The sequence below is a fragment of the Chiroxiphia lanceolata genome, chromosome 20 (genome assembly GCF_009829145.1).
Source record: "Chiroxiphia lanceolata isolate bChiLan1 chromosome 20, bChiLan1.pri, whole genome shotgun sequence".
Taxonomy (NCBI): Eukaryota; Metazoa; Chordata; class Aves; order Passeriformes; family Pipridae; genus Chiroxiphia; species Chiroxiphia lanceolata.
Genome location: NC_045656.1, coordinates 3963541 through 3989290, shown reverse-complemented (window position 1 = coordinate 3989290; position 25750 = coordinate 3963541). Strand labels below are relative to the sequence as shown.

The window sequence follows — 25750 nt, the reverse complement described above, 5'->3', positions numbered from 1 at the left end:
GAAGTCCAGCCAGCAAATCAGGACTGAAGGCTTCTTACAAGCTGACTCTGACACTGGAACTCTTGATTTATTGGTGGGTTATGCTGGTCTGTGAAAACAAAACAGTCAAGTAGTTTCAAGTTTCTCTATATAAAAGTTTCCTTGGTCAAAAGGCTTGGAAAACTCTTGTCACTCTGAGATTACTATTTGCTCACTAGAGGGCCAAAGATGGTTACAAGAGGGAGAAAGGTGTGTTTTGTTTGCTCTTTCATTGTTGAAGATGAAGCACAGCATGTCAAATTCCTCAAGTGCTTGCTGGTGTGGTTGTTGAAGATGTTCAGGGAAGTTGGGCTCCAACTGCAAGTACCTCTCCTATTTCCATACTCAAGACAAGCCAGTTTGACACATTGTTATTGGAAAAAATTATATTTTGGAAGAACTCACTACAGGTGACAGAATTCCAAAAATCAAATTACATGAAAATATACATCGTAATTTTCTTTGTACATTAGGTGAGGAAAACTCTGGAGTAGAAGGCAAAGCAGATGAAGGGCCACAGAAGGGAGTAAAGGAAGGAGGGAAACTATTTTTGAGAGCAAACCCAGAAGTTAGTCATTTGAAAGCCTACAGATGTGCATGCTTGAACTCAACCTTGAGAAAAAACAAGCCTCCCCCACACACACACCCCCCGCCCCACAAACAGGCAATGAAAAAGGCAAACCAAAAATTTCACCCCTAAAAAGCAGCTCATTCCTATCTTGGACTAACTTAGTCAACTGAACTTCCAAGGGAAAGCACTCAAGTCCTTGGAAGTTAAAAATCCCTCAGGCTGCTCAAGGGTGCTCCAGGGCCAGTTTTATTGCTATACCCAATTCAAGGAGGAGGAGTAATTGGGTTTAAAAAAGGGGTGGGAAGGAAAAAAAAAAAAAAAAATAAAGCACCTTTGAGACTACAAAGGTCATCATGAAAGAAGACACAAGTAATTGATAGCAAATCCTTTCAGGGTTTAATTAGGAAAATTTTAAAGTTCTGATGGGGGGAAATAAAAGGGAGCACATTTCCAAAAACCAAAAAAAAAAAAAAAAACAAAGAAAACCCAAAAAACCTAAACTTTAATAAGTGAGAAATTTTAATTAAGCCTCAGTGGGTCAAAGGAAAATTAAAGTGGGAGGGGAAAAAAAAACCCAACAAAATAAAACCAAAAAAACAACTTTATCCTAATTGTTTTTAGTTTGACATGCTTCACAAGTTGTTGTTTGGTTGGTTTTGTTTTTTTTTTTTTAAACTCATAGGAAACAATGAATAGGGAGAGAAAAAAAACCTGCTAAAATCTTTAGAATTTACACAATTCTATTCCTAACTACTGACAGCATTATTTGGTACAATGTGTATTTGTGGATGTACATGAACAGTATATATATTATCCGGATCATGTTGTGCTATGTACACATCTTTACAATTCTTCCTGAAGGTTAAAGCAGTTCATTAGATTTCAAAATGCGTAATCATCTTGTGTTGGCACTTGTTAGGCTCTTGTCAGCATTGATAACTGGCATGTTTTATTGCAGCCCAGTTCCAGCCAGTGTTTGCCAACTTGTAACAACAGAAGTCCAGCAATAGGTGGGTAGAGTGCAGGAAAAAAAACAGTGCCATGTTTCTCAATTGGAGACCTGCAAAGAAATCACAGGTGTTAAAATGAAACCTCTCATCCCCCTCAGTTACTGTCAATATGTTAATCAGTGTTTCAGGCTCAAGAAGGTAACTGTTACTCGTTTAAGAACTTTACATACCTCTGTGCAGGAGATGGATAAATCCAAACTCATCACCTGAGAAAGACTGGAGTTAGTTCAGCACACTGTGTATCCAAGCTCAACTATCACCTTCAGGCTCCTGTTGTCCATGTTGCTTCTCCAGGCTGGGTTATTCACACCCAGGGCTGAGCAGTGCAGATTTATCACTGACAGGTCTGTGCATCCCTGACTGGGGCTGCTGGGTCCAAAATGGGACAGCAGTGCCCAGGGAGCACTGGCACCACAGCCCCCAGTCAGACTGCACTGGGCTGAAACCAGCTGGAATGGCCCCTTCTCCTCCAACTCCCTGCCCACCCCTCACTCGGGAGGAGTCACCAGGACTTAGAAAAAGCTTTTGCCTTCCAAAAAAGCAACACAGCATTACTTAAAATATTTGTCACGAGCATTGTTTCACGATGGCCAAGTTCAACATGGCAACAGAGCTGAGGTTAGTTAAGGATACTCTGGAGTGTTACTCACAGTTACTCCCTTTCTCCAACACAGGAAAAAAAGTCAGCTGCATTAACAGTTCTTACACTCCAGTTACAGGCAGTTGTACAAGACATTCCGTTCCTTTGCTTAGTCTTTTGATCAATATTGAGCATTTTTCATGCTTTATCTACACCAGAGGAAGTTCCATCAAAGCATTTCTGCAGAGAAGAGATCCTGCAGTACCAGTTTGTCACAGCTGGAGCCTTCCCCCAGCCCCTCAGTGCTTACAAAAGGGTAAGAAAGGAACTCTCTCCTGTACAACCATGGTGAAAAAAAACTAACTAGTAGAAGAATTTAGTAAGCTTTTCTGGTTTTTTCAGTCAGTACAACCCCTCTGAACTACACACAGTGCCATATTTCTGCCCCTGTGAGTTATATATGCTGCAGACAACCAGTGAATATGGATTTGGGCTTCTCCAGCCAAATTTCACTTGCCAAACTAACCATTAAGAAAAGGCAGCTTCAACATGAAGCTCTGTTTTGCTTTGAAAAGCAAGAGTGGGAAATTATTAGCTCATGGAGGAAGTTTTCCCTTGGCATACCAAAGATAAAGTGACCAAAGGCCAGGGATTTAAGGCCATGTTTTAATACAGAGCTTTCTACAAGAGGTTATTAAAAGTCCCATTAAAAATGAGATGTGATTGTGCAAATTAGAGTAAGTATCTTGAGTCAGAATCTCTTTAACAGGGTGGCATAAAATGCAAATATCACGTCAGCTGCTCTCAGGTCAAAACTTGTCCAGGCCCTCAGAAACATCCCAGTTCAGCTTGCAAGCAGAACACAGCTGTTTGTCTGAAGCTATTCCCAAGCCTTCCTCAGCAAAAATGTTGGGGTTTCTTTGGCTGCTGAAAAGAACATCACCTTCCTTGATATTACTGATGGTCAACATCTCAGCTTGATCCTTTCTGATGTGCCAGCAGACTTTGCACTAAAATTCCTGTAGCAAATTCCTGAAGCAAACCCTTCTGAATGGTTCCCAACAACCACACTGAAGTCTTATTTAAAATCTACATGCAACATGCAAGATAAACTGCAACTCCTGAGACAGCAAGACTTTTAAGATGCTTTTAAAAGACTCTTGCAAGTGTTCTTCACAATAATGAACATGAAAGAATTATTCCCCCCTTCTATTACAGCTCCAGCAACCTCTGAGCACTCTTAATAAAGCAGGATGAATTCTGATAAAGAGAAGTTCAACTGCTGAACAGCATAAGTGCAAGAGCACAAGAGAAGTTCCCCAATTTTGGCAGAAGTCAACTGCACTCAGTTCTTTTAGTCTTTAGCACTGCACACAGCCAAAGAGCTCCACTGAGGCCACGCAGCTGAGAAGAAAGGGTTGGGGTTTTCTTTTTGCTTTTAGGAGGGGGAGAAATAGTTCAGCAACACTCAGGCAGAAAAACCTCAACTCAGGTAACTGGCTTATCTTGGCTTGAGGAGGATACTTACCCTGAAAAAAGTGAAGCTACTAGCTGCTGAATAAGTGTCACTCAAAAGCAGTTTCTTGGCTTTTTCTTACACAGCGGGCAACTTTTCTTTTAAATTCTCCATTTCTGTCTTCTCTCCATTCTTTCTGTAATTGAATAGACAGCTTTCAGATGTCAGTCCTACAACAATGCACAAGCTCTAGGAAGCTTCTTGGTGTTTTATGCTTTCAGACATTAGCCATCTAGCCAACACCTAAATTTGCTTACAATCACTGAAAACCTGGGATATTCAGGACTTTTGGAAGCTTCCTCTGGGCTTCTGTGCCAGCTGCACACAAGACAGTGAGGATGGAGCTTTGAATTTTACACATTCTCCAAGACTAAACTGGTGGCTACACTAAAATCTATTTACTTCAGCCTGCAAAGCAGCAGCAAACTCAAACTGTGGGCCACAAGCTGTTGTTATGGGTTAGAGATAATGTCTTTAACTGCAGTGGTGAAAAAGGTACTGTGGAGCCGGTAGTTAACTCTGAGATTTTTTTTTTTCTTTTAGGACAGTTTCAACTCCCTCTCAGTCTAGCCAGGACACTGCAGGACAGAAACACAGAAGTCACAGTGTTCAGAAGAGGCACAGCAGTGTCCTTAGAAAGCAAACACCTCCTGGTTAGATATGGCTGCAAGATCCTGGCTCTGTGAGAAAGACCTGAAGAGAACACTCAGCTCAGCCACTGCTGCTCTCTGGGACGGGGATCTGATTTCAGAGCTGCTCAGATGAAGAGCAAAGATAAAGATGAACAGGAAGAGAGGTAAGAGGTAGGTCTGATCCAGAGATGCACACATCAAGGTGTCACAAAAACCCACAGGAGCAAGTGCAGCCAGATTGCCTTTTTTTTTTTTTTTTGTGCCAGGCTCGTGAGGAGCTCAGATGAAAGCACAGGAGCCTCAGGTGTGGTTAAGATTGATGTGCTGGGTACTGCCCCACAGTCAGAAGGGCTGGGAAAATACAAAGAACCCCTTATTCCATGAAGTGCCACAGTTCTTAAGTCTCTGATATAAGCAATATATTCTTAATGCAGGGGTGAGGGAAGGGGTCAAAGCCCCACATTGTTTTCCCTATGCAATCTAGTACACACACCACCTTTCTTTTCACCCCTGCTCAGAGTGAAGGTTGTAGTGAGAAAAAAAATTAGGATAACAGGCATATCTTAACACATTTATCACCTCCAAGCTCACTTAGTCAATAAATCACACTGGAAAAGCCCAGCACATCTCAACTTCCCAGTGAAAGCACAAATAAGGGTACTAATTAATTTGTTCTTTTTCAGCAATTCATGCAGCAAGCATTTGGTTCCTTGGACTGGGACACAGGACAGCTCACACAAGGTGGCTTAAGGCCAAGAAAAGCCTTGAATTTGTGCCCTCTGAGCTTCAGAGCCTTAGTTTTTGTTTCTACTTTTTATATTTGTAGTTCTATAAGTAAGTGCTCCAACTTGAATAGCGAGTGAAGTTTCCAATTTGACAGCTACGTCTCATTTTAAAAATGTTATATTAGGTCATGAACTGTTCTGTTTGCTTTTCAAAATATCTATTCAGGTTCCTGTTCCTCATTTTCTTCCCCACTCCAAGAGACTCCAACATGCACAGTTCATTTTTCCAGCAGGCAGGTATATCCTCTGCTCCTGTAATGCCCTGAACTGGCTCTCTAACACCTTATTCTCCAGATTTATTTAAAACTAGAAATTAATCACAGCAGACAAAGTATCTTTTAGTAACTGCCAAATTTTATTGCTGCAGTAAACACAGGAGCTGCTGATTCTTCATTACCCTGATGAGTATGTTCTGGTTCATATGAAGAGATCTACAATCCAGCAGGAGAGGCCAAGCTGCTCAAGCAGCACATTGAAAGTTCCTTGAAACATCTCATACCATAGGCAGAAAAATAGTTTCTAGCATCCAAAGTGATGCCTCAGTACTGTCTTCACAGTCAGAGCTGGATTTATGTTCTTTCAAGCTGGGCTAGAAAATGCTGTTTTCATTTTCAACCTTTGCCCTAAGGTTCAGGTAAAACCAATTCAGTTTGTACCTAACTTCTCTGAGGAAAAAAGAAAAAAAAAATAAAAAAGAAGTCACTCCTGAAATAGTTGTCAGAGTGGGGCACAATAAAAAAGCTTGTGATGTCAGGAAGGTAACAAGGACAGCTAAAAACACCTGATTTCTCCAGGGTTAGGGCAGCTACATTGAACATGCATGAATTTGGGAACTGAGGGATTCTAATTGCACTTTCAGCATTTCATTAATAACTTGCTCCTCCCAGTGCTCTCAGGTTTGCCAGCAGAAAATGTCTGTGTCTCCTGGGTATCTGTTTCCACCAGTAACATGACACAAGAAGGGGAGGTCCAACACTCAAAAAAGGCTAAATGAGGATACTGGTCACTACAGCTTTGTGTTCATTTTCTGTTTTCTCCCCATTCAATTTGTTCCACATGAGTCTGTTCCCAGGATGATTTTTCAGCAGAGCTCAACCACCTTTGGAAATACAACATAGTAGATCAAAGGCTCCAGGAAACTACCAAACTCCCACCCACTTTGGGAAGGTACAGCTGGGCTGACAGAGCAGGTTAACATTCCTCTAGGAAATTCTGCATCTTCCAATCCCCATCTCCCTTTTCCTCACTCCTACAGTTACAGGACCCAGAACTTCTCTTTTGAAAGAGGACAGCACTCATAAGTCACTGCTGAACTGCAATTTAAGATTAATTCCAAGGAAAGCATGGTGGTGTATCTCAGATGATTGGGGCCTGAAGTCTGTTTTCCCTACGCCTTTCCAGAACTGAGACTTCTTTTTCCCCTCCCCACCACCTTTATCAGCCTAACTGTCATTCTGCTATGAAGGCAGCTCTTCTAGAGAGCTGATAGCTGTGTTCATACCCCCCAGAGCACAGGCCATGGCTGCACAAACACTGTGCTGCATCAAACACCTGCATCCAACAACTGCAGCTTCACCCCAGCTCTTGACTATAAATCAGACCGTTTTCCTTGCTTTTAGCCAATCTACAGGGGACAACCCTTCCTCCAGAGCTGAAGGCCAGATGCCCAGTGAAGCTTTCAACTGCATTCTCAGAACTACACAGTCAAACCTACTGCTCTAAGAATCCACGAGACAGGAAAACTGATGCAGAGAGGTGTAGGGCTAACTTTCCCAGGGCTGTCGATTCTGTTTGACATCACTGCATTTCCCAACAAAAAGATAACCTTAGCCTGCAATATAGAAGGTTCTTCCCAAGTCACTGTACTGTTCATCAAACTAGAAACAAAGCTCCATTGCAAGGTCTCTACAACAAGAAAGACAACGTGCAGCCCAAGCAAAGTCTTACCGCTGCGTCGACATTAGCAGGAGAATCACCATTGGGATCTGCCAGCATAGAAATAACACTAATCATGATGGTTTCCACTGTGTGAATGGGAAGCCAGCGTTCCTCAGGTTTTTCATAGCCATATTTGTCTTCCCCGGGCTCGTGAAGGATTGAAATGCAGACATCGCCGTTCTTGTCAACTGCAAAACACAAGGAGGAATATTTCAGTGGTGAACAACAGCCTGGCATCCCTTCAGGAGCCAGGGAACTGCTCATCCTCACCCCAGCCAGCCTCAAACACGGCTGGGAGGACACTTTATACAAGAGGAAAGGCATTAACCATTGCAGAGCTCCAAGTGTTACAAAGAGGGCTTGGGGGAAGTCTGAGGATCCGTGGACTTGGGGCAGAGAGGGCACACGGGGAGGGAGAACTCAATTCTAACCATGCTGCAACTTCCAAGTCTATTTATTATTTCGACAGGCTTCCACTCCAGCTTTTTCTGTTAAGTTCAGCAAACTAGAGAGTGACCTTTTCTCCACAGCATATCACTGGAACATATTGGAATATGATTTAAACTGCTGGAATTAGAAAGTGCCTGACAAGTACTCTGGTATTTCCAGAGCTGAAATTGCCACAGCATCAAAATATCCCCTGTCCCTTACGATGGGAACATTGTGCTACTCTCCTCCCAGTTTTCAACATCTACAGTTTCTGAGGCTGAAGAGCATTTCTCCTTCCCAGTAAAACCACCTCCCATTTTATTTTACCTCCCCATCTATGTCCAGCAGTCCATAGGTAAAGGAAACATTAGGAGGAGTCTCCTTTGGAGGGACTAAAAGAAGCTGTGATTTCCTTTCATGCTTCCCCAGAGGACAACCTTGGGCCCTCTACAGTGAACTGCCAAGTCAGTAATACCAAGCTGAAATACTTGAAGATGCAACAAAAAGCAGCTCCACAAGTCAAGCTTTTCCTCAGACCAGAATTTTGCACTCAGGAAAAAAATTAAGGAAAAAAAAAATCCCTGAACAGTTACCAAGAATGCAAGAAGCTGCTCTCGACAGCTTCTGAAAATACTTTAGGAGTATTTTATGCTCTCAGAGCAGCCCTATTAAAAAAATCTGCCATGGTTATTACTTCTTTATTAAGTGAAGATGGCAAAGTAAAAGCAGAGTTTCATATTTCTAACAAGAACAGAAATGTACCCATTTATCTTCACTGCATTTTAGTCCTTAACTGCAAAAAGAAATTGAAACTTTGACATTTCTTACCATTTGGATGCCAGATTTCTGTGATGAATTTCATTTTTGGCGGCCTCAGTGGGTAGTCTTTTGGAAAAGTAAGATGAGCCTTGAAAACACCACCTTCACTGGGGAATCAAAAATATCTTAGTAGAGTTTCTTGTAAGCTTAAGCTGAAGATTGGAACTTACTGCTGTATCAAAAGCTCTAAGTTTACCCCTCACACAACTGAACATGTTGGTAATTAACAGTACCAACACTTCCATATGCAATGCAAAGAGTTTCTAGATTGAGAAGATCCTTTCACAGGATACTGCCAGTTCCCCAACACTATCTTTTTTAGAACTAGGATGATGTTCCAGAGGGGAAAAACCACCCAAAAAACATCAAAAAACTGCCAAGGAATTCACCATCTGGAATCACAACTTACATTTTTCCACCCAGTACATTTATTAACAGGAAAAAAAAAATATTGCCAATAACTGCCCTTCTCAAGTACATCCCAGCTGACACTCATTTTCTTCCTTCAGAGACCAAATTTTGTGGTATCAGCCTGCAGCAGTGAGCCCCAGTGAAAAAAATCACTGAAAGCTTTAGAGCTGCGTCTACAGCATGAAAAACGTAAAAATACAAATTTCCAATGCCACCTTTTCCACACTAAGCTAAAGGGACTCAGACATGACAGGGAGGTGTTCTGCATTATTGCTGTTTTCCAGTTGAGTGGGTAACTGTAAACAAGAGACATCCAGTTTTTTATGTGGATTTACAGGCCAGGAACAGTCCCTTTTGAAAAAATGCGAGGGCCTGTTTTACATGGAAAGCTTTACAGATGGAACACTTTGCTAATGTAACTACTACAACAGCACTTGCCCTCTTACTGTCATTTCTTGTAATTGAAGTTTGTAACAGAATTTGCAATTGCAAAGGCAGAGGTGACAAAAAGTGGGCCATAAACCTCCAAAGGTGGCAGAGGATGTGCAGTGTGTGTGACGAGCTGCTCCTCGGCAGCCACACAGACAAAACAATTGGTGTAGAAAATGGTTCAGTGCCAATTTTTTTTTTTTCCTGTATTTATAAAGTATTAAGAGCCAGTCCCCAAAGCCCACAGGCTACTGGGAAAACAACATGTTTTACCACCACTAACCAAAGATGTGCAATTCTAGCAAGTGTCTCAAAAAAAAAAAACAAAACAAAACCAAACAACCCAACAAAAAACACAAACCCAACCCCAAAAATCACTAGATCTGAGTGACTTGGCCCTTGTAGCAGCTGAGGGGATCTGAGCCCACAGCAGTCATTTTTCACAAGTTTTAGAAAAGGCAGGCAGTTTCCAAAGAATCCCTCATCCTGGGAAGGGTAAGAATTCCAGAAACTGGGCTATTTTAACATCTATAACAGTCAAGACAAAGGAATGTTAGATTACATTTGTTGATAGCCCCAAACCAGTTAAATCCTTTTTTTTTTTTTTCAAAGTAAAAAGGTCCTTCTTTCCCTTTTTAAAGAAGCAGATCCTAAAACTGTAGGACGTCCCTGGTTGCCCCATATCAGCTGCATACAAACACAGCTTTTAAACTGAATATCCATTAGAAATCAGTTAATGAAGTACAGCTGTCAATTAAGGGAGATCAGTGCCATTTCTAGCAATATTCCTAATAAAGGAGTTTCTGTCAGTAGAGTAATGCACTGAGTCTGAAGTCTTTGAAAGTAAACTCAGAATAAAGTGGGAACAGGAATGAGATTTAAGTCTGAAAACTGGTGAAGTTTAACTATTATATTCCACTGTCAAACAGCCCAGGGAGGAGGGATTCAGCCTCATACTACCCTGAAAAACAGCAACTGGGGACTGGAACAGAAGAGAGCTTCTTATCTAAAAAGCCTCAAAAAAAGCTCAGGACTCTAATGAAGTGGGGAAAAAATAGTATTGCAATTTTTAGCCCATAAGATGATGTTCAGTTAGAAGCAGCATTTCTTTACTGACAGTATTTATAAAATGGCCATGAGAATGTAACAGAACCACTACAAGACTGTTCAGAAAAGGTCAAGAGAAGCTGGAGAAATCATCTCGTGCAAGATGTGAGAATCACAGTGTAATGAGCTTGAGGAAAAGCAAAGCAACTTGATTACTGGGCTTAAGTATTTATTCAGAAGGCTGCAGACACGAGATATACAACTTCATGCTGGGACCAAAAGTGACCTCAAGTAAATGTCACTGGGCTTTTTGTATCAGTAATTTACCACTGCAAGAGCCTAAGGAAGGAAAACAAGAGTTCACCTTCAGGAGTTCACTTGGAGCTGACCCCTCCTGGGCACAAAAGTTTCCCAGGAGCTGGGGTAGATGTTCCCCCTGAAGTACTCCAGGTCACAGCTGGAGGTTCTCCCATCTCAAACTGACAGGACTTGAGGCTCTCTGGACTCCTGCAGTTCCCCCAACTAAATCAGCTGGAATATTTGCCTGCATCACCAGCACGAAGTTGTAATGATCTTAATGATCTCACCCTGTGCTATCAGCTGAACTCCAGCCTCCCTGCAGGAGCAGCAAAGGAGTGGATTTTACCTGCCTTGCTTATGTGTGAAAGGAAACAGCAGCTGCCTCTAAGGACAATCATTCTTTCTCTTTTCTATACAAGAACAAAGGGATCAGTGTTGCCTTTTCCCAGGGGAGCAAAGCACTTCAGAACTTCTCCAGAGCAAATCCAGCTATTTACAGCTATTTTGCTAGTAACAGAACAGCATTACCTAATTTAGCACAAAGATTTTGGTTAACTTCTACTCACTTAGACCAAACTAGAACTAGTAAAGCTGAGTTTACTTAAGTTTCTATAAAGTATCAGTACTTACTATAGTGTATCTGGAGGACCAATAATAAGGACTTCCCATCGATACAGATCATTATCATCTATCAAGCCCGCTGAAAATCCTTCCACTGGATTTTTGTTGAGCTCTGTGTAGGAAAAAGAAATTTCAGAGTAATTTTAGGTGTCTAGGACATGCATTTGCTGTTCTGCTCATGCCTCTGTACGTGACCAAAAAACCCCAGGGTATTTGGCACTTACTCATGGACTTCTGGCCTGGGTGAGCTCCCTCAGCTCCAATCACACACACACCAGTCTGTGCCTAAGCAGAGCCCAGCTCTGACTCCAAAACTATCCAAGCAGGAGCAGAGGGGCCACAGTAACTCACAAGCTCTCCTAAACTAGAGACCAACAAGTGTTTAAGGCAAGAAACAGGTTTTCTACTAATAAAAAAGCCACACTGTAAGAACCCCGAGGAGCCAGCTTAAACCAAAGTCTATCTTTAACTCCACAAAACGTTAACAGAAGATCAAAGTCACGCTGTGTTTTTATTTAAAAGTAACATCCTACTTTCCTTAAATGATTTTTTCCCCAGAATCTAAAAGCATTTGAGACCTGTGCCAGTGAATTCTGGAGATAATGATTTACTATATTCTGAACTACTAGAAGAGAACACAGAAGATAAGTTGTTTTGCTGTTCAGTGTTTGTGGTTTTTTTATTTTTCCTTTTGTTTCACAGTTTTATCCACTAGTGAGAAGCAATACAGGATTGTGAGTGTATAGACCACTGCCAGATAGAGGCTTCTCTGGCAACAGCCATGCAGAGGTCAGACCTAGATGGAGGCTCCACTGAGTTTCTGCTTTCAGCCTGCTCCAGGAAAAAACATGAGATTTGGAATTAAACACCTCAAAGGAGTTCTGCCTAAAATCCAACTGGGGTAGGGAGAACATCTATTAACTGACAGCTTCAGGTAAAAAAATTACTTCAAATGCCATATTGATGCCACATTGAAATTCTTCACACAGCATTTGCAACAGTCCTGATAGATCTCGGGTATTTAGGAAAGGGGAAGGTGAAAAAAAAAAAGTTATTCCTTCAACTGGCCAGTAATTTCCAGATGAAATTAGTGATGTTTTCTTTTACAATTACATTATAAAGCCCTCGTTATTCTGTTCCACAGCCCAGTTTGTGCACTTTGTAAACCCAGTAGTTGTATTTTGTGTAGATCCCTCAGCATTACAGGTTGAAATTCAGAGGGCCTTAGAACATCCTCAGGTACAGGCAGTACCTTCACTTCAAGTGAAAACCTCAATTTTATATAGAAAAGCCTACTGTTAATTCCACACTGATTTGCCCATAAGTTTTCAGACACTGTTTGCCAGCGAAGTTCTGAACTATTTAAATCATGGTTAAAAATGGCAAGAAGAATCAATTCAAGCCCTACACAGAGTCTGATCCACACAGGGAGGAGGTTCACATGGAGGACCAAAGTCCTGGAGAGGCAGATACCAGGATATCAACTTTGCTCGGTCACTGACAATCCAGAGCCAAATTTCTCCAAACGTGACTCAGTGCTAAAGTCCCAAGGAATGCACTGGAAGGAGTTTTCCTGGGAGTTACTCAGAGGCTTTGAGTCACCAGGTGAGGTCAACCACCCACTCCCCAAGGTGCAGGACAAAGACTTGGCTACTGAACCAAACCACGCTTTTCCAGACAATGCCTGAAAGAAAAGGTAACATCACAGGGTCTGTAACCAAGACAAAGCTTCCAACCCCAAAACTACAGCACAGCCACATCTCCACTAAGCAAATCTGTTTTCACACTCTGGCATCTATGAAACTCTGGGGAAACAGCTGCACAAGATTGAGTGACTTCAGTTGGAGGTAGAAGGGGCAGATAGACCAGGCAAGCGTTCCACATTGAGCCAGAACTTCACCAGCCCCTTACCACAGACATTCCTTCAGCCTGGGATATTAAAAGCACCATACCAGTAGCTGAACATAACCTGCTTTTTAAAGCAGGATTTCATTTGGAAAAAAAAAAAATATTGCTTGTGCCAAAAAGCCATCTCTGCTCAGGACACTTCTGTAATCTTTTCAGGTGTTATATTAGTGCTGTAATACAGAATATCCACCGTAACAGCTACAGAAGTCAAGAGAAAGTACAAATACCAGGTTTGAGTCTTGTGAAACGCAAGTCCCCTCATTTCTGCATTCCCACAGGGAGAAAAGGATTTATGCCAAGTTCTGTGTGAACTGCTCTAACTCAAGCTGCTCATGTTTAGCTTCTTTATTGTTTGCAAGTTATCGCTTCTCGGTGATAAAAACATTGAAGAAGCCTGACAGAAAAAATTCAGCATTCTTCTATTTAAATATGCCACACTCTTTTCAAGCATTCCAACACACACATTTTTTTTATAATTCTTAATTTGTGCTATTTTAATTTCTTTTTATATCTGTCTCAGCCTCAAACAACTTTATCCTTAAGTAGCTTGAAATGTTTTTCATGCATTTATTCCCAAAGAAAGACAGCTCTTACACTGACTAGGACTGTGCAAGGGACGTTGGGAGAAGGAATAAGATTGCTGGTGCCAACTGTTAATTAACTTAAGAAAACATCTAAACTGCATGAAAGGGACAGTCATTAGACATCTTCAGTTAAAGCAGTTAAAGAAACTTGCTTAGTGGATGTTGCCTATAAAGCAAATGACCACGTTACTGCTTTTAAAGAAGGTGGCCTCAGTCTCTGCTTGGGAAAAGGTTATTTTCCTTCCATGGCAGCAATTCTGAACCACAGTTCAAACAGCTGCTGCCTGCAGAAATACTCTGAGGTAACACAATGGCCATAAGCTCAGCCACCTTCTCCATGAGAGGTATTTGGAGTTACCAGAGGCAAGTTAAAAATGAGCTTTTCCACCCAGATTATTTGTGCTAAACTAAACATTGGGGCTGGTCATCAGACAAAAAAGGACGTCTCAGGAAAGTTTTGCACTGGGACATGAAAAATATCATCCTTGGCTGCTTTACCATGGACAGCCAAGAGCTGCTACTCATTAAAACATGCCAACAAGGCAAGAGTTTGTTTGGTTTTGCTTTTTTCCCTGGATATGGTCAGTGCTGCACATCAGAAAAGGTCACTGAAGTACCACCTGTCTCTTGCCTATCTCCTCACTAGCTGAGCCTCAGACAGTGGTGAAATCCATGCACTAAAATCCCATATAAGCAGTGATGCAAACATGGCAAGAAGGGAACACGCACACTCTGCTCAGTGCCACGGGGCTGGTGCCAGAGCAGAGCCTCCTGCACTCCCAAACACGGGACACCTGCTCCCTGTGTCCATCAGCCCCTCCCTCCCCTTAGCTCCCTGCAGCCTGAACAGGAGCTCTGCCAGACAAGCACACAGATGATGGATACCCTTCATAAAGCAAAGGACTCAATTCCTGCCTGCAGGCAGGGAGAGGGGGAACAAGCTCTTGGTGCAGGTCCTCTCCAAAGCCCAGCTGAAGAGCTGCCCTACAGGTCCCAGAAAAGCAGAGAAGCCAGACACCTATAAGGAACTGGAACACTCCACATTATTTTTCCAACATTTTTTTCTTTGAGATTTCCTGCTTAGCGAAATATATCCTGTACTTTTTAAACATAAATGAGTCCATCAACACATTTCCATCAAGCCCATGCCTAAGTAAGTGCCACTTACTTGCTACTAGTATATATGACACTCTGTGGTTTAGTATCTCTGCCAGTATTTTCTGTGTTTCTGATTGTTTAATATAACAGACATTTTTCTACCCAGAGGAAAAAGTTAAGTTCTTGCTCTCAGTCCAGAAGCAGTTTCAGGTAGAGCCCTTTGCAGACCAAGCAGCAGCTGACAGTCAAAGCAGCACACACCTGGACAGCTGCCAAGCACCAACATACTTGGAACAGAACCCTGTGTCTGCTTAAAAATTAAGACATGCAGTTCCTTTAATCCCAGTCCTGAACCTGGGATTAAATCCAAGACCTCATTTGGGAGGTGAGGAAGACTCAAGGGCCATAATCCAACAGAGTTAAGTCCAGAAGAGACTTTCAGGTCCCATGGCTCCCCTCACACACGATCTGCCACACAACACACTGTCCCTTTAACTCTGACTAAAGCAGAACTGAGTTACCATTGCCCTAAACCTGAGCCAACACAGAACCATGAGCTGTGCTTCCAGTTTCAGGGTTTAGTTTCCATCAAGCTGATGTTCCCACACTCACTAAAACTGCCTTTCTAAAAGCCAGGACTCCTTCACCAATCCCAGGGCAAAGCAGCACCAACAGAAGTGACTAAGCAGAAGGAGCCCCATGGCTCCATGGAGCAGCTATGTCCGGCATCCAAACTCGTCAGCCTGACGTCTCCCCCAGCCAGCCACTGCCCAGGAACACTTCAGGGTATTTTAAGCTACATTACAGCACAAAGCTTTCAAAAATCCAAGTTTCTACGTTATTTTTAACAGCAGCCTCTTTAGTAAGTTACACAGTGGTTGAGTTGTGTGCAGCCCGTGGATTGAGTGCAACACAAAACCAGAGACCAGACAGCCCAAGGCCTGGCTAAGGCTTCTGGAGAAATCACCTGGCTGGCTCACCCAGCTCTCAGAACAAGCAGGCCACAGCAGCACTTTATATCTGCTGTACCTAAGCTTGTTTTTGTCTTAGTTGCTTTTTGTGAGGCTCAACACTAGTCCAGGAGCTTCTAACAGCTGTTCAGATTGAAAAACCTCTTCCCAGAGTCTCCCTGTCTGAATCCCAAACTGTGACTTTCATATAGTTCTACTTAACTGAGGTCACTTCTGACTTCCAAGACTTTGCTGCCTGCAGACCCAGCTGCAATTTCCTGATTCTGGAGCACCAGGGCTGAGATGATACAGTAACATGATCTCCCTGTACAGATGTATTCCCCAAGCTCTCCCTATTACCTGCTTTCATCATGTTCTGTCTTGCTCCACAAGCTCATCCAAGAAGTTCAGACAAAACATAGCATAAAATATGCACACACTCCTGATAGCCACCGTGGGAGTGACAAATACAACAGCAATTAAGATAGAACAGGTTCAGTCTCAGAAGGACATAGAAATTATTTTGGAGGGAGACAAACAGTAAAGACAAAGAGGAGATTCTACCAACCAGTTCAGTAGCAGCTTTCCATTTGACTCTTAACTTTAGCCTGGCAACTAATTTCCAGTGTCACCCCTGCTTAATAAGGGCAGCATTTCAGACTTCCACAAATCAAATTCTCCTCTCAGCTCAGAGAATTTGTAGGGAGGGTTGGACAATCAGCATTAACAGGCAAGTTGCATCTCAGTACAGTTCCACACAGCTTTGTGTGCTGCTTTGCTTGCCGTGTCCTCAAGTTAAACCTACAAAGTCTTCCACGGATTTGCACAGTGAAGCAGGTTTTGGAAGGACAGAGGACAAGGCTGAGGGTTTCTCGTTTGATTTTTGGTTTTATTCCCAATCAAACTCCCAGCCATGGCCACAGCTCAGCTCTGCAAACAAGTGGACAGCAGCACTGGCTGAAGTGAAGCAGCAGAAGCTCCTGGAACTGGCACTACAGCTCTGAGGATTAAGGTACCAGAGACATTTTAATAGAGATTGGAATTCTTCTATGAGTAAAGTGTCACATTATTCTAGAATTAAGCTAAGAACTGAGTTTCTTGATTCTGTGTGTTCTGTACCTCCATGTTTACAGGAGTCCTGGCATACCTGAAGACAGACAATTGGAAGTTCAGGTCAGCCATTTAGTTAAAAACTGAGTCTTAACACACCAACCAGGAGCTTGCATGTCTTTGGTACTGCCTTGGTTCTAAAGGAGTTCCCCATAACCCCTTAAGCCCACAGAGGTGGACACCAGTAGACACTGATGTATTTGCCATTCAACAAATGTCTGAACTCAACAGCTTAAGTAACTGTGGAGCACATTGTGCCTACTAAGCCCACAAGCCTTTCCTCTCAAAACAAAGGTGTTCAAGTTACTTTCTTGCCCAAATCACTGGAAACAGAAAACATACTGATGAAAACCTTTGAATTACGCAGTGGTGTTTAAAGTTTTGAAAGTTATGCTTCCAGAATTAAGGTTCTCAGCAGTAAATTCAAAACATATGTTCAAAACATATGTTCAAATTATTATCAGTCATGTAATTTTGGTAGAAGTCGAGATAAATTGTTTCTTGAAGAGCCCTTCTTGACTGGACTGCTACAATCATGCTCTGTATCCCATGGGACCAGAATCCAGCCCAGTTGTGCCACCCAAGCTAAAAAGCAGTTTAAATAAGCCTGTTAAAAAACCACAACAAAACCATTCCCAGTAAGGTCTGAATTTTGAGGGGAAGTGGTATGAGGAAGGGAGGGGAAAGAAAAGTGACTGGAAGAACCCTGATTCTGAAGTCCACATCTGAAAGGAAACAAATATCTCAGCAGGGAACACACAGTGCTTTGCCCATAAAGAGTCAACTGCAGCACAGGGCCACATCCATCTCTCACAGTCACTGGAACAGAAATGCCACCTTCCCTTTGTCCTCAGGGTCTGATGCCTCTTTCCACTCTGAAGAGTCAAGACAAGTATTCAGTGGGTACCTCATCTGTCTGTACTGGAGAGGGGTCACTCTCAGCAGCATCCAAGAGAGATCTTATCGGGATAAGTAGTTCCTGAGACTCCGTAATTATCTCATCCCGAGGCAGATGTCAAAAACAGGTCAGATGAATCACACTCTACATGCACTTATTTCTCTCACCTATAAAGGACAACTACAAGCTTCAGATGTCCACTGTGCACAGCTGCTGAATTTGGCAAGACAGGGGCCATCCTCGGTGTCATTAATGTGGTTGAGTTTAGCACGGACAGGAGAAGTTAATTAACTTCCTAACAGCTGTTTGCAAATTACCAACAGACTGAAGCTACAAAAAATCTCCATCCAAGTATCTTTTGAGTAGTCACACGCACACTGCTCATGAAACAGCACTGCTGCACAGAGCCAAGAGCTCTAGGACGTGTGTGGTTTACAGACAAGAATAGAACACCACTAGAAATCCACCAGAAAGCCTCTCTGGCAACAAGTTGCCACAGGGAGATGCGAGGAGTTCATCAGGAGCTTTCCTTGTCATATGCCTAAATTGTGTTGCAAGTCAAGGACAATTTTCCAGCTTGTTTTCTCTCTTGCTTTTAATATGAATAACAGGTTTGCATAACCTAACTTGAGCTACATTGTTATTCAGAATTGTTTTAAGACGTTTCTCTAAATGACTCCTGACAGCATCATCATCTAGATCAGCACCAAGTGCCAGCCAGCCAAAAAAAAAAAAAAAAAAAATCAGCCAGCTTGGTCTACTAGGTGTTGTGATGATGGCAAGGAAATAGGTTTCCCTTAACAAACCACACACAAGACTGCATGTGAAAACCTTTACAAAGGGCTCCTACCAAAAAGCCTTTGCTATTATTCTAACCCTGTATAAGCACTGCTAACACTCCTGCCCAGGAGAGCAGTTATTTTTATGGAACCCTATTTCAATTAGATTGCTATACTTAAGTGTTCCTACAAGGTCTGGATATCTGATCCCTGCTCCAGCTGATATGCCTTGGACCTGTGAGCAGGAAAGAGAAGGAAATATGAACGTTTTACACTTGGAAGGAGGCCTAAGGCTCGAGCCTAGTAGAGACTGTAAGTGCAAGATCTCCCCAAGGCCAGCTCCTGACAGATATCCACACACCCCTGCAGACTGAAGCAGGGAGCAGGTGCAGCAGGGTGATAGCACGGCCCTGCATGTGAAGTGTCACCCCGATTCTGTTCCCACACGCTGGAACAAAAAGCAGACAGTACAAGTTTCAGGAGTCATATGCCCTCTTCCTCACCCAAGCCACCTGCTCTTCTTTCTCCAGGCACCCCACTCTGCACACTCATTTTAGTCCTTGGTTACTTCACACTCTCAGGGCAGCAGCCACCTCTCAGTTCAGTTCCACTTCGTTAGAGCTCAGCCTCTGTGCTGGGAACAAACTGGTGTGTTTTAGATCAAACCTGAGGTTGCATTGAACACATTGCAAGAAGAAACTTCAGCAGAATGCCTATCTGAGGCAAACAAGTTTTATCTACCAAGTTCACTTATTTTCAGACTGGTTACCATAGGGCTTTGGGGGAACTAAAAAACAGCTTGTACCAACCACAGAAGGGACCAAGCAATCCTGTCTTAGTTGAACATACACATGTTCCAAGTCTGTCTTGCATCAAAAAAAATAAAAATCTCAAAGAGACGCAGAAGAGTCAAGGTAGAATCAGTTATAATTACAACCTGTGGTTTTATCTGAAGACCATTCACTCTACTTGATTCATCCCAGATCTGTTCCTCTTAAACAAGAAATTTATAGCAAATCAACAAATCCTCAGTTTGCAGTTCTGCAGCAAATAACTCTTTAAACACATAAGATGGAATCACTATCAATCACACAAGGCAAGACAATTAATTGTGATTTGGGTGATTTGACATCTCCAAATAAACATCAACAAAGCAGGAATTCTTCTAAGGAAGAATTGGTTTAATTTTGCTTCTTGTTTCACAGGATCTCCAGCAGTATTCTCCCATTGCACTACTCTCTAACAAAACAAGAAGAAACCACTTCACTGCCAGATCCAGGTATGCCCACACTTTGGTATAACTCACAGTTTGGGGGGAGCAGAGAAGGAACACTCATAATTTATGGTAAGCTTAGTTCTTTCCCTGCATGATTAGTAAGCTGACCCAGGCAGAGCCAACTGGCTGTGACTCCTTGAAGAGGCAGCTACAGTAAGTTTATGAAGCAGGTTATTGCTCCATCCTGTTCAAGCAAACTGGTTGAGTCATCAAGCTCTTCCATTCTGAGGTTTCGCTAAACCTCACTTTCCAAAACTGCCAGCATCCCTGAAAGATTCTTTCTGCAAGAGGAACATCTGAAAAGCTAACATGTAGTTAGCAGAGTTTGCCACTAGTCACATCATTATTTGCAGCACAACAGAAATTCAGGCTGTTTGTGCTGTTACAGTGACTGGAGTCTGAGCAGGGCCTGTGTTTTAGAAGTTTTATTTTCTATCAAGTCAGCTTGAGCAAGGGAGCTTTGATGATTCTGTCAACACAACCTCACAAGAAATAAGACTGTGTTATCTGCTATAATGGGGCCCCACTGCCAGGGGGTAAAGGTGAGAGGTACACACATGCTGTACCCAAGAATCCCAAAAAGCATCAGACCAACCAAGATAAGATGGTTATCAAAAATATAAACTAGTTCATTTTAAAAAAATATGCAGGGTTTTCTTATAACTTCAGTATCACTTAAAATACTAAGTCTGATGTACAGGATCTTGGAGTCTTAATTATTCAGGATAATCAGAATATTACTGACCATATGAACAGACCTCCCCAGAGGAGCTAACAGGCAATCTAGCACCAAATTTATACTTCCAATCAGTGCCACTCAAATTACTATCTTGTAGACAAACCTCCTGTAAGCCAGTACTCAACTGTAAACAAAGTGGGTTTTTCGTACACCAGCCACCCAAAAGAGACTCATCTCAGCTTTGATGTATAAAGTGATCTTAACTCCACAATTTCCTCAGAATTCACCCCCCAAATATATTTTTAAAACAGTAAATCCTACGTAATTGCCAAAAATTCAACTAGCTCAGTGTTACACAGCAAGGTTCTTCCACACAAAAAAGTAAAATTTGTTGAAGTATTTAATTTGTTAAGTATTTAATACAGTTTTCCAACTTGTTAATTTTTCATTAGACATTTCTGCTTTGAAACAGGAGCTGTACACGCTCTAAACCAAAATAATGCCACGTTTCTCATCTTTGAGAAAAATATTACTGTGGCTTTTTCTGTATCCTAAGTTGGAGATTATTTACAACCCAGCACAAGTGCAGCCAGCAAGGGCACGGTTATTCCTGTTTCCAGTGCTCCATGTTTATGTTAAAGAGAACTTGCACTTCGAGTTCCACTGTGTGCTCCCGACTGAGCTGCGTCCTCCCTCCATGAGCCTGCTGGGGGAACTAGACAGGCCTGCCTACTCCAAAGTCTCTGTGTCAGCAAGAATTTGGCAGAAAGATGAAATAAAAGCATTCAGAGAAATACCTCAGTCTGCAAAACCCCTGGGCTTGACAGCTCTGGAGACTGGGAGAGAAGTTTCACGCTCCTGTTGTCTCCTGCCTCTTTTTAAAGAGCATAAAGTTTTGGGGGCTGTAAAAAGAATGGAGTTTCTCCTCCCCCACCTCCCCTGGGGGGTGAACTCTGCTAACCCAGTGCTACACCAATCTACATAATTGCTGGGGACTTTTTTTTTTTTTGAAGTTCAAAGGCATTTTTTTCCTTTTAGTTTTTCCTGCACCCTGCTTGTAAAAAAAGGGACAGGTCATGGTTTCTATTTCACATTATTACCAACCCAGAAAGTGCCCTTCTCCTTAAAAACAAACAAACAAACAAACAACAAAGGTAAGGACAAATATGTTTAAATTCCAAGATATTTCCAGAAGCTGCTAGAGCTTACAATTAAGCTGATTTGAGAAGGAACAGCATTTAGTTTCACAGGTATCCCTAGATATCTGATCCTTCAGCTCTAGTTAGACTACCCCTGTAAGTGGCTTTGGTACTCAGAGATCTCCACTCACCACTTCCTTAGCACTTTAAAAAAAAAAAAAAAAGAAAACAAATAAAAACTCCCCAAAGTTCTGACTCCCTTGAATTGTTCTTGTGCCCAAATGGGGGCGAGCAAATGTCAATATGAAAACAGCTACTACACTAATTCCCTGGTGACCCAGCTCAATATTTCATTAGCAAAGGCACTGTGAAGCCACATAGAATTTAGGAGAAAAAAAAAAAACCAAAAAAACAAACGAACACATAACAACCCACATCTACATAACAACCCACATCTAACCTGAGGTTGCATTTTGTGACTGTCACTGAATGTCCCTTCTCTGAGAGCATTATCAGCATCCAGAACACGCCACTGGAGCTGAGAGGCATGTTGTGTATATGGTGCTGTGGTCCCAGTTCCCTGCTCAAGTTACAACACAAACCAGTTTGCTCCAGGAAAAAAAAAAAAAAATAAATAGAAGTCTGTCTTCATACACTTATAGGAGCAACCTGGGGTTGTGTTGTCAGGTTTTGCTGTTTTGATGAGACCTATTGTTTTGTCTCACTGACAACCAAGCAGCCTCAGCAGCTGACCTGCACTTTAACAAAGTGCTCAGGAATTAAAACAGCTCATTAAAGTGCTCGGTGCCACAGACATCTCCTTTCCCCATAGTGCCTTTATTAAGAACCATATTAAGAACCAAAGCATACGGGAGACCAATAGGGAACCATTCTGAGAACTACTGGTTTACATTACCTTCTCCTCCTCCTGCCATTGTTTTTTCCTCTTGGCATTGAAAAAAAGCTATCCAGGGTCTCACAATTAAGGAATTTTTATATTCCTCAACTGCCCCACCATTATATGGGTTTCAGGTTGCCCCTTCAACCTCCCTCCACTTCTGGGTGTCTTGCTCTAGTCTAACAGCTCCAACCTCACATCCCTTGTCAAATTAGCATTATTGAAGCACAAGTGAGTGATCTGAAGCAGTTTAAACTAATTTAGATCACAGAACTCCTATCCTGTCTGCTGTCCTCCAAACCCCACTAGTAGGTACAACCCCTTGACTCACCACACTGGATATAGGCAAAAGCTGCATGGAGCAGAGACACTGAGGTACAAACCCCACCAGGACAAAAAAATACCACAGTGCTGAGGTAAAATAAGCAGGGTGAGTGTAAACAAAGGGACACGGTGGAGCAGCTCAGACTTGGAAGAAGACAGTCAGCAGCAGGGAAGGAAGATCAGACATCATGAAGCTCAGCCTCTGCACTGTGACTTCAAGCAGCCTGCCATCTGAAAAACCAGTGTCAGCCCAGGACAGCTCAGGTCAGATGTCACTTAGTTATCACACATGGAAGAAACTATTTTATTTCTCAGGTCACTTACTCCACGTAGGACTCTGGAAGAGTTCAAGACTCTTCTTCAATACTCACCCCACTGAAGTATGCACACTCACAATCACTTTTAATGTGGTTTCAATTTCTTTAAATACGTGTAAAAGCATACCAAGGGCACTAATATTACTTAAATCACAAAAACCCCACAAGAGCTGCATGGAGCAAGCAAATGGTTGCAGTACTTGAGTCAGTACAGTTGAATCAGTAACAGGGGCAGCTGGAAAAAGCTCACCAGTTTTTACCAGAACACACAAAGCCTTCAGAAAAGAGTGAGCAGAAAGTTAAACAGAAGTTAACCCCCAGATATAACAGTCTACGAGTCTACTTACATATCCAACCCCCCTGTGCTTACACAAGGTCAAAAAAAGTACAACAGAAGCTGAATACTTACTATTGAGAGACTCCAGCTAAATGTCAAACTTCTTTTCATGAAGCACAACTAGTCGGTTAAAAGAGAAATTCCAGACAGCTGAACAACTATTCTAGGTTACCAAATGCTCGTTTTTATCAAGTTAGAAAGCAACTATTCTACACTACTGCTTCCTTAAACAGATCATTTATGGCAAAGAGAATCTGCACGTCACATGCAGCCATGAGCTCCTGTAGTAAGGGTATACCTAGAACTCTTAGCTTATCTGAGCATGCAGACACCTCGCTGAGTGTCACTAACAACTCCAGCAGTTGCTAAGGCATTAACAGGTGCATGCAGATATTCAGGAGTGCAGCCACAGGATGAGATTTTTAGCCACAGTATGAAAGGGTTTTGCTGTTTGGTCTTTTTTTTTTTTTTTTCCCCCGAGAGTGCCACCTTAAAGGGGTAAAACATCCTGTGCTGGTCGTTAACTCTATTGAAGTTTCTCAAACTGATCGTCAACTAAAACCAGAAGACAGTGCTGGAGACGCACAAGCACATCATCCAGCTCGCTGTGCCCGGTTATGCAACCTCACCTCCTTACTGCTAACAATGCTGCTTTCCACCCTTAGGCTTTCAGCGACATTACTGAAGTCTCAGGCCAAAATCCTCCTCCGGGAATTCCTGTACCACCCAGTGACCCCGTCCCTTTGTATGGCTACTCCGCCAACTCCAGCCAGCGCTGGAACTGCCCGAGTTTAGGGACACCTAGCACACATTTCCTTATCTGGCTATGAAGCAATTTTTACGTAAGGGACGAAAAAGGCGATCCTATTCTTCCCAAGGTGCCGGGCGGACCTGTGGGCTTCCCGGAGGGGACGGCGGTCCCGCGGGGGCGCAGCAGGCGGGGGATGCGGGGACATGTGCGAGTGGGGGAGGGCTGGAGGGAGGGAGCGCTGGCGGCGCGTTCCCCTTTAAGTGTGGCAGCGCACACATGGAGCCGCATTGTGCGGCCCCGCGCATGCGGGTCCCCTCGGCGGGGCCGGGCCGGGCCAGCTCGGCCGCCCGCCCGCCCGGGGACAAAGGGAGGGGGCGCGGCGACACCGAGCCCGGCGGACACCCCGCGGACACCCCGCTGCCCTCCGCGGCCGCCGCCGCCCCGGCCCTGCCCGGCCCCCGGCCCGCTCCCCAACTCCTCCTCCCCCGCGCCCGGCCCGCCCTCTCGCCCCCGGCGGACCCCCCGCCCCTCCCCGCGGGTCCCCCCGCGGCGGTCCCGCCGCCCCCCCCCCCCAACCATCCCGCTGGTGCCCCGGTGCTCTGCCCCCGCCGCTCCTCCCGACAACAAAGGGGGAGAGCGGCCTCCCCCTCCCGGCACGGGAGGCGAGGGGGAGCCGCGGCGGGGAGGCGGGACGGGGGCACCGCAGGTCCCCGCAGGAAGGGGTGCGAGAGCGGGGGGGTCACCCGAGCCCGGAGTACCGGGGTTGGGGGGGAACCCTCCTTCCTCCGCCTCTCCGCGGGGCCTCACAAACACCCCCAAACGTCCCCCCGCGCATCCCCCGCGCTGCGGGACGAGCTCCGCGTCCCTTCTCCCCCCGCCCCGGGCGGACGGGCCCGCAAGGGGAGGGCACGGGGAGCGCTCGAGGAGCCGTCGCCAGGCTCGGGACTGGGGGGCCCGGTGCCACCCCGCGCTGCCCCGGCGGGACGCGGGCGGCCGAGGGGACGCTCCCCCGCCGTGCCGGCCCCGCTCCCCTCCCCCGGCTCCCCTGGCAGCGATCGCCGGCCCGGCTCCCCCTCCCCCGCTCGGCCTAGTTCCCTCGGCTCCCGGCTGGGCACGGCGCGGCGAGGGGGGGCCGTAATCTCCCCTTCCCCCTCACACACACACACACACCGCCGCCCGCCCCCTCCCCGAGCCGGCGCCCCTTCCTTCCCCCGCCGCGGGCCGCGGCCCCTCCGAGGCCGCCCGGCCGCCGTTCCCCGGCGGCGGATGACCCGCCGCCCTCCGTCCGCCGCCGGTCCGGCTACCTGCTAGTTGTCTCCGCAATAGCAAGGCGGACTGGAGCTCCGTCATTCTCCCCCGCTCTGCCCGGGGAGGGAGTCCCAGCGGCGGCGGGGACGGCGCGGCTCCTGGCGCTGGGAGAGGCGGCGACGGCGAGCGTCGCTCAGCCCGCCCGCTCCGCGCCCGCCGGGGGTCTGGCTCGGCGCCGGCCGCCACAGCACGCAGGGTCCCGGGCAGGGCAGCGCGGCCGTGGCTCCGAGCCGCCCTCCTCCTCCGAGCCCTCAGCGCCGCCACCTCCCGCTCCCCCCGCCAGGAATT

At 44.6% G+C, this 25750-nt stretch overlaps 1 protein-coding gene across 2 annotated transcripts; it reads right to left on the bottom strand.

Annotated features, from left to right (window-relative positions):
* Positions 1-386: 386 nt before the first annotated feature.
* On the bottom strand, positions 387-25750 carry UBE2G1 (ubiquitin conjugating enzyme E2 G1). Of its 2 annotated transcripts, XR_004360506.1 has the most exons (7): positions 25459-25602; positions 11116-11218; positions 8308-8405; positions 7060-7238; positions 3708-3831; positions 1770-1805; positions 387-1649 (listed from the first exon to the last, which is right to left on the bottom strand). XR_004360506.1 is itself a non-coding variant. In XM_032707708.1 (6 exons), the coding sequence occupies exons 1-5, from the start codon at positions 25502-25504 to the stop codon at positions 3745-3747; spliced, it is 513 nt and encodes a 170-aa protein (XP_032563599.1). In that variant the 5' UTR covers positions 25505-25750; the 3' UTR covers positions 387-1649; positions 3708-3744. The 2 variants fall into 2 exon arrangements, 1 of the variants encoding a protein (XP_032563599.1); XM_032707708.1 differs by lacking the exon at positions 1770-1805 and having other exon boundaries at positions 25459-25750.